Consider the following 13,860-nt stretch of genomic DNA (forward strand, 5'->3'; position numbering starts at 1 on the left):
TGAATGACAGAGTAGAAGTAAAGATCAGAGCTGCACCTGATGTCTTTGGCTTTGCAGCCATATGGTCAAGGATGGTTCGCAGAATGGGGTCGATTGGCTCTGGCAAGCAGCGATGGGCTGCGTAAGATGGTGGTGGTGTGTAAGACCCTCCTCAGTGGTAGCAACAGTTTGCGAGATTCACACAGGTCTTCAGACTGAGGCAGCTGTTTCCCCTAACATCACATTAGTACTTTTAAAATCAGAGATTTCTGCGGGAGTTGCACTATAATGATGTCAAGAATAGGTTCCAGAGCAGCAGAGAATGGGACATATGTTGATAAGAACCCAGGGTACTGTCCGTGTGGAGTTTGTACATTCTCCCCATGTCTGCGTGGGTTTCACCCCATCAACCCAAAGATGTGCAGGTTAGATGGATTGGTCACGCTAAATTGCCCCTTAATTGAAAAAAATAATAACTGGCTACTCTAAATTTATTTTAAAAAAGAACCCAGGGTACTATCCCGAACCAGTGAGACAATTCTGAAACAGGACTTGACCTTAGTAAATATACAAACTTTATATCAATAAATATTGGCGTAGAAATGTGTACATAGGAAATATTCAAGACACTATGATACACTTGTGCAGTTTTAGATTTTTCCCAGACATGGATCACAACCTTCAGGCATGAAGTTAGCTTACTTAATGGTCCTTGTCACATGTGCAACATAGTTTCCTATGTGTGCCTAGCCAACAGCTAAATTTATTTCGAAATTGTTTTTGCTTTAAATAACTAGAACACAATGTACTCTTATATGTATTCATTTCAGGGCAACAGTTAAGAAAATAGTCTGGTGTTAACATGTCCAGATTCCATTTGCAGTAATTTACTACTTATCGTGAGTGGATTGGGACTGGAAATAATCTGGTTAAGATCTCGAAATTGTATTTTCACCAAAATGGATACAAGCATGCCTAGTTAGACATCAACAATATGTGAACATTCAACTTCTAATACCATTAATATAATCCACACACAGTTGTTTTTATGAATGACAATTGGTCACGTATGTTTATTTTTTATGCTTACCTTGATACCTGGTTGAGAATCATGAAGATAATAACAAGAGGACCAACTCCAACTAGAAACCATGGAAAGACAGAACCAACTACACCAATGCAGAAAAACACCAGGATAATGTTCTGAATAAACATCTCTGCTTGGAAAGGTAGCCGTGTGTCCACTAAGCAAATAGAGGGGTAAAAAAAAATCCATTTTAGATTTAGAGAAACAAATTGGAATTCAATAAATATCTACTGTAGTAAGCATGCTTCTTGTAACTGAAATGTTACACAACAGCACAATATCCAAATGAGATGTACAAGAAGCATGTTTTTCTAAAACAGTAACATATTTTTTGCTAAGACTGTATTAGTCAGCAGACTGCTTGGAAAGATACCTTCATCCATGTCCTTTGAGAATCTATTTAGGATTCGGCCAGAGGGAGTGGTGTCAAAAAACTTCATGGGGCCCCTGAGGATCTTGTGAAAGAGTTCATCATGAAGCCTGGATGAGGCTTTGAGTGTTCCCTTCAAAAGAGTTAGAGAAACCATATAAAAGTGTTAATTTTGCATGTTTGCACTTGTTTTAAATGTAATACATCCGGTGTGGTGTTTTCAGGAAAAGATCATTCAGTCGTGGTGTGAATTACGAGCACTGACAGATCCAACGTACCGAAGATTTTATGATGCGAATTAAAGCAACCAATCTGAAAGAATCATATGCCCAATGAAAATAAATTTACAGGATTAACCTAGCGTATACTTGCACAGAACTGAATTTTAAAATATTCAAGCCTCAACATCCAAACCCTTTTTAGAAACTACCAAGTGCTAGATTGTAGGCAGGATCCTCCGACCTCCCAGCCACGTGTTTCTTGGCGATTCGTTGGCAGCAGGATTCTCTGCTTCCGCCGCTGTCAATGGGATTTCACATTGAAGCCACTCCATGCCACCAGGAAACCCATGGACAGGGGTGCGCTGCCAGCAGGACCAGAGAATCCCGCCGCCAGCGAATGTCCGGGAACTCTTCACGTGTGGAATCCAAGTGTCCCCTACTAAAGACAAAATCATAGGGAATGATGTCCTTTCTTTTGTACCTTGTCAGTATAAAAATGAGTAAGTAGAATAAAATGTTAAATGAACATTTCAATTTTAAAAAAGATTTACCTTACTGGGTGAGGTGCAATTTATTCTCATATTTCAAAATTAACCAATAGTATTTTTTGGTTGAGAGTATACATTTGAAAAGAAGCACATCTACCTTAGCTTATGAATCACAAAAGCATTCTGTAAAACTTTAAATTGAAATTTGTTCTTTTACAATGTCTCATTTATAAACTTTAATCCATAGGAGACCAAAAGCTCAAAAGAAGGATACGCAATGTTTTGAAGAACAATCTAAGATTCTCATGTCTATGCAATAGTGTCAGAGATCAGGATGAAAATTTATTTCACAAAGTTTAAAATGATGGTGCTCCTTTAAAATTGACCTGTGTTGAATAATGGAGAACTGTAAATAACCAATGGGACCATAATGAGCTTGGTTTCTACTCCAAGACAACAGAGGTTGAAGATAGTGAAGAAGAAAAAAAAGAATCTTGAACCATTAACCGAAATGTTTGAAGAACTTAATCTTTGTCACTCCGATATACATCTCATTTATGGAATATTCCCAAAGTCATTCAGCTTTCCATTAACAGAAACAATCAACTCGTGACAAGAACTGCCATTTTTCAGTGGCAAGGCTAACAAAACTTAGTTTATCAGCTCTAAATGAAGAATCTGGTTAGATAGAAGATCGCCCCAATAAGAAGCAACTGAACTGAAGTACAACTTCAGATGAATACAAGGCTAACAATCAATATATGGTCGCCTATCAAATATTTCATATAACAGAAACAGAGAGAATCATGAAATAAAAAACACGTAAAAAATATTTGCAATAACAATTCTAGTATTAATTATCGGGTGTTATGAAAGAATTCACCACTAGGTAACCCTCAACTTAGGAAATCATTCAAGTCGCTAATAATCACAATATCCAATCAATAAGGATGCATTAAGAACGATATGCAGCGGTCTTATTGGCTACATTAGCAAGGTGCTTAACTAAAGGGGTTACTGCTGGTTGTGACTGCAGCATTCAAAGAGGAAAGCAATCTTCATCCAATAACAACCTCATTGTTTATTATACAGGTGCTCTTGGATGTACCTTAATGACTCAATTAAAAGTAATTGATCCCAAATGATATTTAAAAATACTTGAATGAAAAAGTTTCTTCTATAAAATTGGTGTGTGTTGTACACCTCAAAGTTGTAAATTCATATTACTATACCTTAACAAATACAATGCCACGGACTGCCTTTATAATCAACATTATTGCCATAGACAATGCATAGATCCCTGCATAGTAATGCATATGCGGATTGTCCTTCATGTTCTGACCCACATACGTTTCATTCTCCAAAGTTACAGACATATTCTGGAAGAAAGTGCAAACACAGAATTTTTGAAATCCTAGCAGGAATATTACAATCCCTCCATAACTTACACAAAATTAAAATAAACCATACTATATATACTATTTGATCACACCAACTTGTGGCACTTAAACGCTATATTCTGCCACCACACTGGAACAGGAAGACGGTGGTGGTGGACTGCCTTGAGCCCCTGTAATCCTGGAGTGTAAGCACACCTACAGTGCTGTTAAGGAGAGAATTCCAAGAATTTGGCCCATTGACAGTGTAAGATTGGCAATGTATTTCCCAGTAAGGATGGTGAGTGACTTGGAGGGGAACCTCCAGGTGGTGGTGTTCCCAAGTTTCTATTGCCCTTGTCCCAGATGGTAATGGTCGTGAATTTGGAAGGTACTGCGGAACCTTGTGAGTTCCTGCAATGCATCTTGTAGATGGTACACACGGCTGCCACCGTTTGTCGATGGTGGAGGGATTGAATGTTTGTGGAAGAGGTGCCAATCAAGCGGGATGCTTTGTCCTGGATGGTGTCAAACTTCTCGAGTGTTATTGGAGCTGTACTCATTGAGGCAGGTGGAGAGTATTCCATTGTACTCTTGATTTGTGCCTTGTAGATGGTTGACTGGGGATCAGGTGGTGAGGATTCCTAGCCTTGCTCCGGTCAGCTACAGTACTTATATATCAAGTCCAGTTCAGTTTCTGGCAATGGTAACTTCCAGATTTTGATAATGGTGGATTCAGCGATGGTACTGCCATTGGATGTCATGGGGCAATGATTACATCCTCTCTTGTTGCCAATGGCCATTGCCTGGCACTTGTGTTGCATGAATGTCACTTGCCACTTGTCAGCCCTAGCCTGGATATAGTCCTCGTCTTGCTGCATTTGGATATGAAGTGAGGCGTCGCAAATAGTGCTGAATTTTGTGCAGTGATCTGCAAGCATCTTCACTTCTGACCTTATGATGGGAGGAAGATCACTGATGAAGCAGCTGAAGATGGTTGCGCCAGGAACAGTATTCTGAGGAACTCCTGAAGATGACTGCCCTCCAACAACCACCACCATCTTCCTTTGTGCTAGGTATGACTCTAACCGGCCCCCGACTCCCATTGACTCCAGTTTTGCTAGGGCTCCTGGTGCCATACTTGGTCAAATGTGGTCAAATAAGCATTTGATAAAGTACCACATAACATATGGTGATGAAGGGATTGCAGTAACTTGGCTATATAATTAGCTAAGGGATAGAAGGCAGAAAGTTGTGATGAATGGATGTCTTTCTGAATGGAGTGAAGTATGGGCTGGGATCCCCTTGAGGATGTACTTCAACCATTGTTTACTTTGTTAATGGTATGCACTCATGTATAAGGCGTAAAATTGTTGAGTTTGGGGATGATACAAAATATGGCAACACAGTAAATAAAAAGGAAAGTGGTAGACTTCAGGATGATATAGGCAGCCTGTGGCAGGTGCAATTTAATGCTGATAAGTGTGAAGTGATGTGCGTTGGAAGGAATGGGATGTTTGGCTTATAGGGACGCTGAGTACACAAGGATCATGCTAGACCTTGTCACTGGCAATGCCTCAGCTGGAGAATTAGGTACAATTCTGTGAGCCACACTTTAAGAAGAGTGGCAAAGCTTTGGAGAGGGTGCAGAGGAGGTTTATCAAGATAGTGTCAGGAATACGTGACTTCAATTGTGTAGAGTGATTGGAGGAGCTGGAACTGCATAGAGAGAGGAGCTTAAGGGGAGTCCAAATACAATTATTCAAAATCTTGAGGAGTTTTGATTAAACAAGTAAAAAGACTTACATTTACATATTGCCTTTCAAGCCCATCAGACACCTCAAAGCACTTTGCAGCCAATTAAGCATTTTTGACATATAGTCACTGTTGTAATGTAATAATTCCTTGCAATTGTTTGAAATAGTGCCATTAGTGGATCTTTTACATCCACCTTAGCAAGCAGATGAGGCTCTGTTTAAGGTATCATCTCTGACAGTGCAATGCCTCCTCAGTATTGCACTAAGGTATCACCCTTGATTTTTGTGGTCAAGCCCTGGAGTAGGACTTGAACTAGGAATCTTGTGATTCACAGGTGTGTGCTACCAAAAACATTAAAGCTAATCAAATACTAGGTTTAACTCAATACCATTTAATTAAGTCAGTGAGATAGGCTACACACTGTACACATTATGGAAGTAGCACAGTTGATTGGCCAAATGCACACTCCTCGATTTTCAAAATACTAAACAGTAAATCTGATCAGAAATCTGTAATCAGAAATCCAGGACAAAGCATCTGTAATTTACTAAACAGTGAATCTGATCTGAACAGAGTTAGCTACTTTCAACATTCAAAAGTATGTTTATATTTGAATCAGTTTTGGGGACTAACGGATGTTAAATCAACTCAATTTGGTTGCTCAGGATGGTACTATTTATCAAAATTTCCTCAACGATTTGTCACAAAGAGATTAAAAGTTATCAAATATTGGTAGTGTGTGTCACCTAAACAAGAACATACTTTTATGTCCTGGGAAACTTTTATCCTTCAATCGACACCCAAAACAAAGAACCTGGTGATTAACTTTGCTGCTGCTTGTGGGAGCTTGCAATATGCAAATTCGCTGCCACATTACCTATATTAAAATAGTGACTACACTCCATAGATACTGATTTGGTTGTAAGGCACTTTGGAATGTCCTGAGGTCACGCAAGGTATCACCATAAAAGCAATTTTTCCCCCCCCCTCAGTTTAGATTTTTTAAAAAGGCAATGTTTTTAAACAGTGAGGAATTCCACAGATTTACCTCCCTCAGGGAAGAAAATCCTCCTCATCCCCTCTGGTCCTAGGCTTGCCTACAAGAGCTTTGGAATGGTTTGGATTTGTGTTTATTGTCACGTGTACCGAGGTACAGTGAAAAGTATTATTCTGCGTATCATCCAGACAGATTGTTCCATAAATTTTTAAAAACCTAAGACATATGATAGATACACAATGCAAATATATAGACAGACATCGGGTGAAGCATATGGAGTGTAGTACTACTCAGTAGAGAAGATGTGTGGAGAGATCAGTTCAGTCTGGTAACAGTGGGGAAGAAGTTGTTTTTGAATCTGTTAGTGCGTGTTTTTAAACTTAACATCTTCTCAGCATGTACCCTGAAAAGTCCTCTGAAAATCATTTTTGTCTCTCATTCTTCTAAACTCCAATGAGTACAGGCCCAATCTACAATTGAGAAGTGGGTAAAAAAAATGTTTTTAAGTTTTTGAAAGAAACACAATGGCAAAAGCAACTTAAGGAATATATGGGTTAGGGTGAAGCGAGAAACACAAGTTACAGGTCAGGCAAGTTAAGGTGAACAATTGCAACGCCTTCAAGTATTCTTCTGACCCAAATCAAACTCGTAAGTTTGGCATTATTATTCGAGATTTTAATCACAAGACTGAATAGGTATAATAGGCATAGTGGTCCAGCTATGACATAATTTGCAGTCTGGAAAATATTAATTTCGTAGAATCCCTACAGTGCAGGAGGCCATTTAGCCCATTGAGTCTGCGCTGACCCTTCGAAAGAGCACCCTACCTAGGCCTAATAAGAACATAAGAACTAGGAGCAGGAGTAGGCCATCTGGCCCCTCGAGCATGCTCCACCATTCAATGAGATCATGGCTGATCTTTTGTGGACTCAGCTCCACTTTCCGGCCCGAACACCATAACCCTTAATCCCTTTATTCTTCAAAAAACTATCTATCTTTATCTTAATAACATTTAATGAAGGAGCTTCACTGGGCATGGAATTCCATAGATTCACAACCCTTTGGGTGAGGAAGTTCCTCCTAAACTCAGTCCTAAATCTACTTCCCCTTATTTTGAGGCTATGCCCCCTAGTTCTGCTTTCACCCGCCAGTGGAAACAACCTGCCCGCATCTATCCTATCTATTCCCTTCATAATCTTATATGTTTCAATAAGATCCCCCCTCATCCTTCTAAATTCCAACGAGTACAGTCCCAGTCTACTCAACCTCTCCTCGTAATCCAACCCCTTCAGGTCTGGGATTAACCTAGTGAATCTCCTCTGCACACCCTCCAGTGCCAGTATGTCCTTTCTCAAGTAAGGAGACCAAAACTGAACACAATACTCCAGGTGTGGCCTCACTAACACCTTATACAATTGCAGCAGAACCTCCCTAGTCTTAAACTCCATCCCTCTAGCAATGAAGGACAAAATTCCATTTGCCTTCTTAATCACCTGTTGCACCTGAAAACCAACTTTTTGCGACTCATGCACAAGCACACCCAGGTCTCTCTGCACAGCAGCATGTTTTAATATTTTATCATTTAAATAATAACCCCTTTTGCTGTTATTCCTACCAAAATGGATAACCTCACATTTCTCAACATTGTATTCCATCTGCCAGACCCTAGCCCATTCACTTAGCCTATCCAAATCCCTCTGCAGACTTCCAGTATCCTCTGCACTTTTTGCTTTACCACTTATCTTAGTTTCGTCTGCAAACTGGGACACATTGCCCTTGGTCCCCAACTCCAAATCATCTATGTAAATTGTGAACAGTTGTGGGCCCAACACTGATCCCTGAGGGACACCACTAGCTACTGATTGCCAACCAGAGAAACACCCATTAATCCCCACTCTTTGCTTTCTATTAATTAACCAATCCTCTATCCATGCTACTACTTTCCCCTTAATGCCATGCATCTTTATCTTATGCAACAACCTTTTGTGTGGCACCTTGTCAAAGGCTTTCTGGAAATCCAGATATACCACATCCATTGGCTCCCCGTTATCTACCGCACTGTTAATGACCTCAAAAAATTCCACTAAATTAGTTAGGCACGACCTGCCCTTTATGAACCCATGCTGCGTCTGTCCAATGGGACAATTTCCATCCAGATGCCTCGCTATTTCTTCCTTGATGATAGATTCCAGCATCTTCCCTACTACCGAAGTTAAGCTCACTGGCCTATAATTACCCGCTTTCTGCCTACCTCCTTTTTTAAACAGTGGTGTCACGTTTGCTAATTTCCAATCCGCTGGGACCACCCCAGAGTCTAGTGAATTTTGGTAAATTATCACTAGTTTTACCACTTTAGTCCTGTATCCCCACGCAACTTTGGACACTAAGCGGCAATTTAGTATGGCCTATACCCCTAACCTGCATAAACCTCTTTGGACTATGGGAGGAAACCGGAGCACCCGGAGGAATTCACGCACACACGGGGAGAAAGTGCAAACTCCACACAGTCACCCGACATCGGAATCGAACCAGGGTCCCTGCCGCTGTGAGGCAGCAGTGCTAAACCACTGTGCCACCATGCCGCCCCATTCAACACTCAAGAGCATCAAAATATACTCAAATACTACACATCACAGGAGCAAAAGCATTAAGCATACACAAAATCCTGGAACTCCCTTTCTAACAGCACCATAAGACTACCTACACTAGATGGATTGCAGTAGTTCAAGAAGATGTCTCATCACCACTTTATCAAGGGCAGTAAAGGATGTGCAACAAATGCTGGCCTTCTCATCCCATGAAAGAAGAAAAAAAGAAATCCTTCACCTTCCACTTCATGCATCTTAAAATGCAAGTCTTGAAAGTGCATATAATTCAGTCTTGTGATTAAAATCTCGAATAATAATGCCAAACTTACGAGTTTGATTTGGGTCAGAAGAATACTTGAAGGCGTTGCAATTGTTCACCTTAACTTGCCTGACCTGTAACCTGTGTTTCTCGCTTCACCCTAACCCATATATTCCTTAAGTTGCTTTTGGTATTGTGTAAACTGGACTTTTTCATTCTTGTTCTAATTGAGCATGAGCAGAATTCACCAATGTCAGTAGTTTAATGTTATATCATTCTCTTCCTATTCATGCATATTTGAAAGGAACATGACAAGACCTATCCAATAGCATGGGTAGGGATCAATTGAGGTAGCTGACCAAAGCGAATAATGTGAAAATAAGTCCACAACTCCCATTCCAAAAGCTGACTTGCTGTTAGAAGTCACAAGCACTTTCGCAAATCTATGAAAATATATTGCTTTTTTTAAAAAAATCATTTAATTCAATTTAACTGTTGAAGACCCAAGTGGTGAAAATGTTTCCCATTATGTTAGCAACAGAATAAACTGTAGCTGACAATGGGATAACAAAACAAAGTACAACATCATGTTGTGATTTTATACGTAATAGGCACTAGGGAATGGTGACATACTTTAATGGTGACTGTACAAGATGACTGTGGAGAGGCAGAAGATATGTTTTCCCCAATGTGAGCAGGTTATTGATTTGATAAAAAAGTTGACAACAGAATTTAGCAGCAGGAAAAAAGCCAACTAAAAGTGTTGATGAATGGAACTTAATTTAATTTAAAGCTGTAAAAAATACTTGCATTTATATGGTACTTTTCACCACCAGACGTCTCATGGCGCTTTCCAGCCAATTAAGTGCTTTTGAACTGTATCCAGTGTTGTAATGGAGGAAATAATTTGCACACTCTCAAACAGCAATGTGATAATTGCTAAGTTTTGTTTTTGTGGCATTGAGTTGAAGTTATTCAAAATGAGTATTGTGTAATCAATTTAATTATTGTTTTTTGAAATATATTTTCTTTGAAATACTGGTAATGCAATCCTACTTCTTACCCCACTGCCTGCATTGATCCAGAAACTAAGCCACCAGTTGTTAAAGGCAATGCTCCCTACGTTCAGGACAAAAAGGATCATCACAAGGAAAAATGCAAGAGGGCCTCCAGCTGCCTGGATGTATACTCTGTACACAGACCATGGTATAGAACCTTTCCCTTTATCTTCTGACTGTGTGAGCTGATCTACAAACAGAATAAAAGGAAACACGTACATTAGCTACTATTTAACATAGTACTAATTTATCCTCACAGTTTAAAAAATAGCTTTATGAAATTCAAGAGAATATATATTCTTTGCAAAATGATTGCTGATCAAGGGAACAACAAATTTAAATCAGCAAAAGAGCTTAAAATCTTTTGAGAATTCTGACATGTTCTTTGCTGCAAATACAATACTTTAAAGCACAAATAATTCGAACCAATTGAATTGGAACAGAATTATTTACACAATACTGCTGAAACTAAATGAAGTATTTCTAACCATGATACATTAACTTCATTCTTAATATCTATCACAATACATAGTTAAATTTCCTACATTCTCATAATTTGAACTTATTTCTCAGTCGGTTTTAAGATTGTGCATTGCATTTGAAGTCATAGGATAAATTGTTAAGCCAAAGAGAAAGACTCTAGGCAAATCAGAAACAAACTTGTCTTGTGAAATTTAATACTGCAGCTCATAACGCCTTTAAAGTTATGGTATTGCTGTTTCTGGTTACTTATCATTGATAGATTATTAAACTGGTGTCCATTATATAATCTTGCTTATACGTTTAGTGAAGTGTTCATTCTACTATCTTCCCTGACTTTGGAAGGCAACATGTATGCATAAGGCATAAAACCAATAAAGTAAAATACCAGGTTTGCTATTCAATACCTGAACAGGCTACAAATGATCCATGCATTGGGCAGATAAAGGAACCCTTTGGTCTTGGGAATGAAGGATCACTTACAGGAATGGTCTGAGATGCTGAATATCCTCTAAAACCATACGTCCCAGAGAATGATAAAAACCCAGTAGTGCAACAGTATTATTTTCCTTGAAAATTCCTAAATATATTACAACCCAGGTCTCGCATTGCATGTTTCACATTCAGAATAATCCAGTATCTGACAAGTGTAAAAGGGTGATTGGTGAGTCACTAATTCAATAGCTAATTTTGAAAAAAAACTACAATCTGCTTTAACAAGAGTAAAATTATATTATTCATTGTTCGAAACATTGTTATTTATTCCTCATCAAAAATGTAAACCACAGAAAACATTAGCAAGACCTTCTGCCCACTGCTGGTGCTGTGGGGATAAAGGGGATGATTAAAGCAAATCACAAAAAGGTATGCCATTCTTGATTTTACAGGCATAAACACAAACAGAAGTTTTCAGCTTTTTGAAAGCACACCATCATTAGTATTTTGAATTATGGATAGAAGAGGTATTTTAGCACAAAGTTAATCAATTAGGCCACCAATTAACCTTCAACTATAAAATAACTTCCTTGAACTGAGATAAAAGTCTTCCCAATGTTTTGAGGTACTATGACTAGATCAAAGTTCAAACCTAGCCCAACTAGTCGAAAGCTTAAAGTGGAATTGCTGGCTGGACTTTAACTATCTTAGCTGTTTACTGCTGCTGCCATCTTTTGTCACATACACTCTTGTTGAAGGTATTTACAGCACACTATCTTGGAAATGTTTCATTTGCTGTAACTTATTTTTGAAAATAACCAATTTACAACAGGGAAAGAAGAAATTGTATAAGGTTGCTGCAATATTTCTTATTGTCCAACATGTACACTATGCAAACCCCGACATCGAACATGAATTCTATTTGCATAAAAATGAAGGTTAATTTGTGCTAGGTCCATTTGTGCTTTTTAAGGAAGAGGAGGGAGGGTAAGGGAGAAACACAGAATAGGATCAGGCCATTTAGCCCCTCGAGTTTGCTCCGCCACTGAATGAGATCATGGCCGATCTATGACCCAAGTCCAATATGCTTTGCCATAAATCCCTCAATACCTATGATTAATGAAAAATCAAGTTTAGATTTAAAATTATCAACCCAGCATCAATTACACCATTTGAGTGCAGACAGAAGTTATTTGAGGGACTCGAGCTGGAATGGCAGAAAAAACAGTAAATTATTTTTTTTGGGGGGAGGGGGGGGGCAGGAGAGGGGCAACAGTAGTCAAGGAGATGATGGAAGGAGAAATTAAATTAAAACAGAAAATGCTGCAAACACTCAGCAGATCAGGTTACTCCAGTGAGCAGATAGTGGAACAGCAATGGCAGGAGCTTTTAAAGGTTATTCAGAAGGCACAACAGAAATTCATCCCAAGGAGGAAACATGCTAAGGGGAAGACAAGTCAACTATAACTGAATAGTGGAGCAGACTCGATGGGCTGAATGGCCTAATTCTGTTCTTATGTTGGGAGAGAGAATAACCCGGGTGGGAGGGATCTTTGATTATGCTGCCCGCTTTCCCAAGGCAGCGGGAGGTGTAGGCAGAGTCAATGGATGGGAGATGGGTTCACGTGACAGACTGGGCTGTCACGGCTCTCTGTATTTTCTTACGGTCTTGGACCCAGCAGTTGCCATACCAAGCTTTAATGCAGCTAGATAGGATGCTTTCTATGATGCATCTGTAAAAATTGGTAAGAGTTAATGTGGACATAACGAATTTCCTTAGTTCCCTAGGCGCTTTTGTGTTTTCTTGGTTGCAGCGTCGATGTGCGAATTTCCTTAGTACCCTAGGCGCTTTTGTGTTTTCTTGATTGCACGTCGATGTGGGTGGACCAGGACAGATTGTTGGTGATGTGCACAACTAGAAATTTGAACCTGTCAACCATCTCCACCTCAGCATTATTGATGCAGGCGTGGGTGGACCAGGACAGATTGTTGGTGATGTGCACACCTAGGAATTTGAAGCTGTCAACCATCTCCATTCGGCACCATTGATGCAGACGTGGGTGTACACGATACTTCGCTTCCTGAAGTCAATGACCAGCCGCTTAGTTTTGCTAAAGTTGAGGGAGAGATTATTGTTATTACACCACGCCACTAGGTTCGCTATCTCCCTCCTGTCCTCTGGACTCATCATCAAGGGTATGGGGGATAGACAAGTAAATGGCATGAAGACCACAATCAGATCAGCCATGAGCGGGCTCGATGGGTTGAATGACCAATTCCTGCTCATGATCTTATGTTCAGACCTGCCTTTGAGGAATTATCTTGGTCAACACTACTACTCGGAAATTAACTGTTTAGTTCAAGGGTAGAAATGATTATTTGAAACTGCTAGCATAGGCAATTAAACAGGCCTGAAGATCATCAAATTTACTTATGCCGACCAAAGACGCTGGCAGCAAGAGAATAAATATTTCTGTCAAAGATGTAGTCGTATTGTCACCGGACACTGGGAACACTGATTTAAAGCCCACCACGGCAGCTGAACGGAATTTAATTTGAAAAAAACTTTGTTCATTTACAATGACCATGAAACCATTGGCCATTGTCATACAAATGTATCCCATCTGGTTTGTTAATGTCCTTTTAGAATCTTCTCTCCTTACTGGGTCTGGCCTACATGCAACTCTGGACCAGGAATATGGTTGACTCTGAAATGGCTGAGCAAACCACTCAGTTGTGCTAAAATCCACTGCAAAGTCTACAA

At 39.6% G+C, this 13,860-nt stretch overlaps 1 protein-coding gene across 4 annotated transcripts in view; it reads right to left on the bottom strand.

Annotated features, from left to right (window-relative positions):
• Nucleotides 1–13,860, bottom strand: part of abcc5 (ATP-binding cassette, sub-family C (CFTR/MRP), member 5) — a 194,304-nt gene that overhangs the window by 59,430 nt on the left and 121,014 nt on the right. For all 4 annotated transcript variants that reach the window (XR_011934457.1, XM_072474195.1, XM_072474194.1 and 1 more), the window contains 4 exons: nt 10,187–10,371; nt 3,378–3,524; nt 1,440–1,569; nt 1,070–1,223 (listed from right to left, as the gene is read on the bottom strand). Coding sequence is in view for 3 of the 4 variants with exons in the window: in XM_072474195.1 (XP_072330296.1) it covers nt 1,070–1,223; nt 1,440–1,569; nt 3,378–3,524; nt 10,187–10,371 (616 nt within the window). In the remaining variant the exon portion in view is untranslated. The remainder of the gene's footprint in view (nt 1–1,069; nt 1,224–1,439; nt 1,570–3,377; nt 3,525–10,186; nt 10,372–13,860) is intronic.

Source organism: Scyliorhinus torazame, chromosome 14 (assembly GCF_047496885.1).
Source record: "Scyliorhinus torazame isolate Kashiwa2021f chromosome 14, sScyTor2.1, whole genome shotgun sequence".
NCBI classification, from domain to species: Eukaryota; Metazoa; Chordata; class Chondrichthyes; order Carcharhiniformes; family Scyliorhinidae; genus Scyliorhinus; species Scyliorhinus torazame.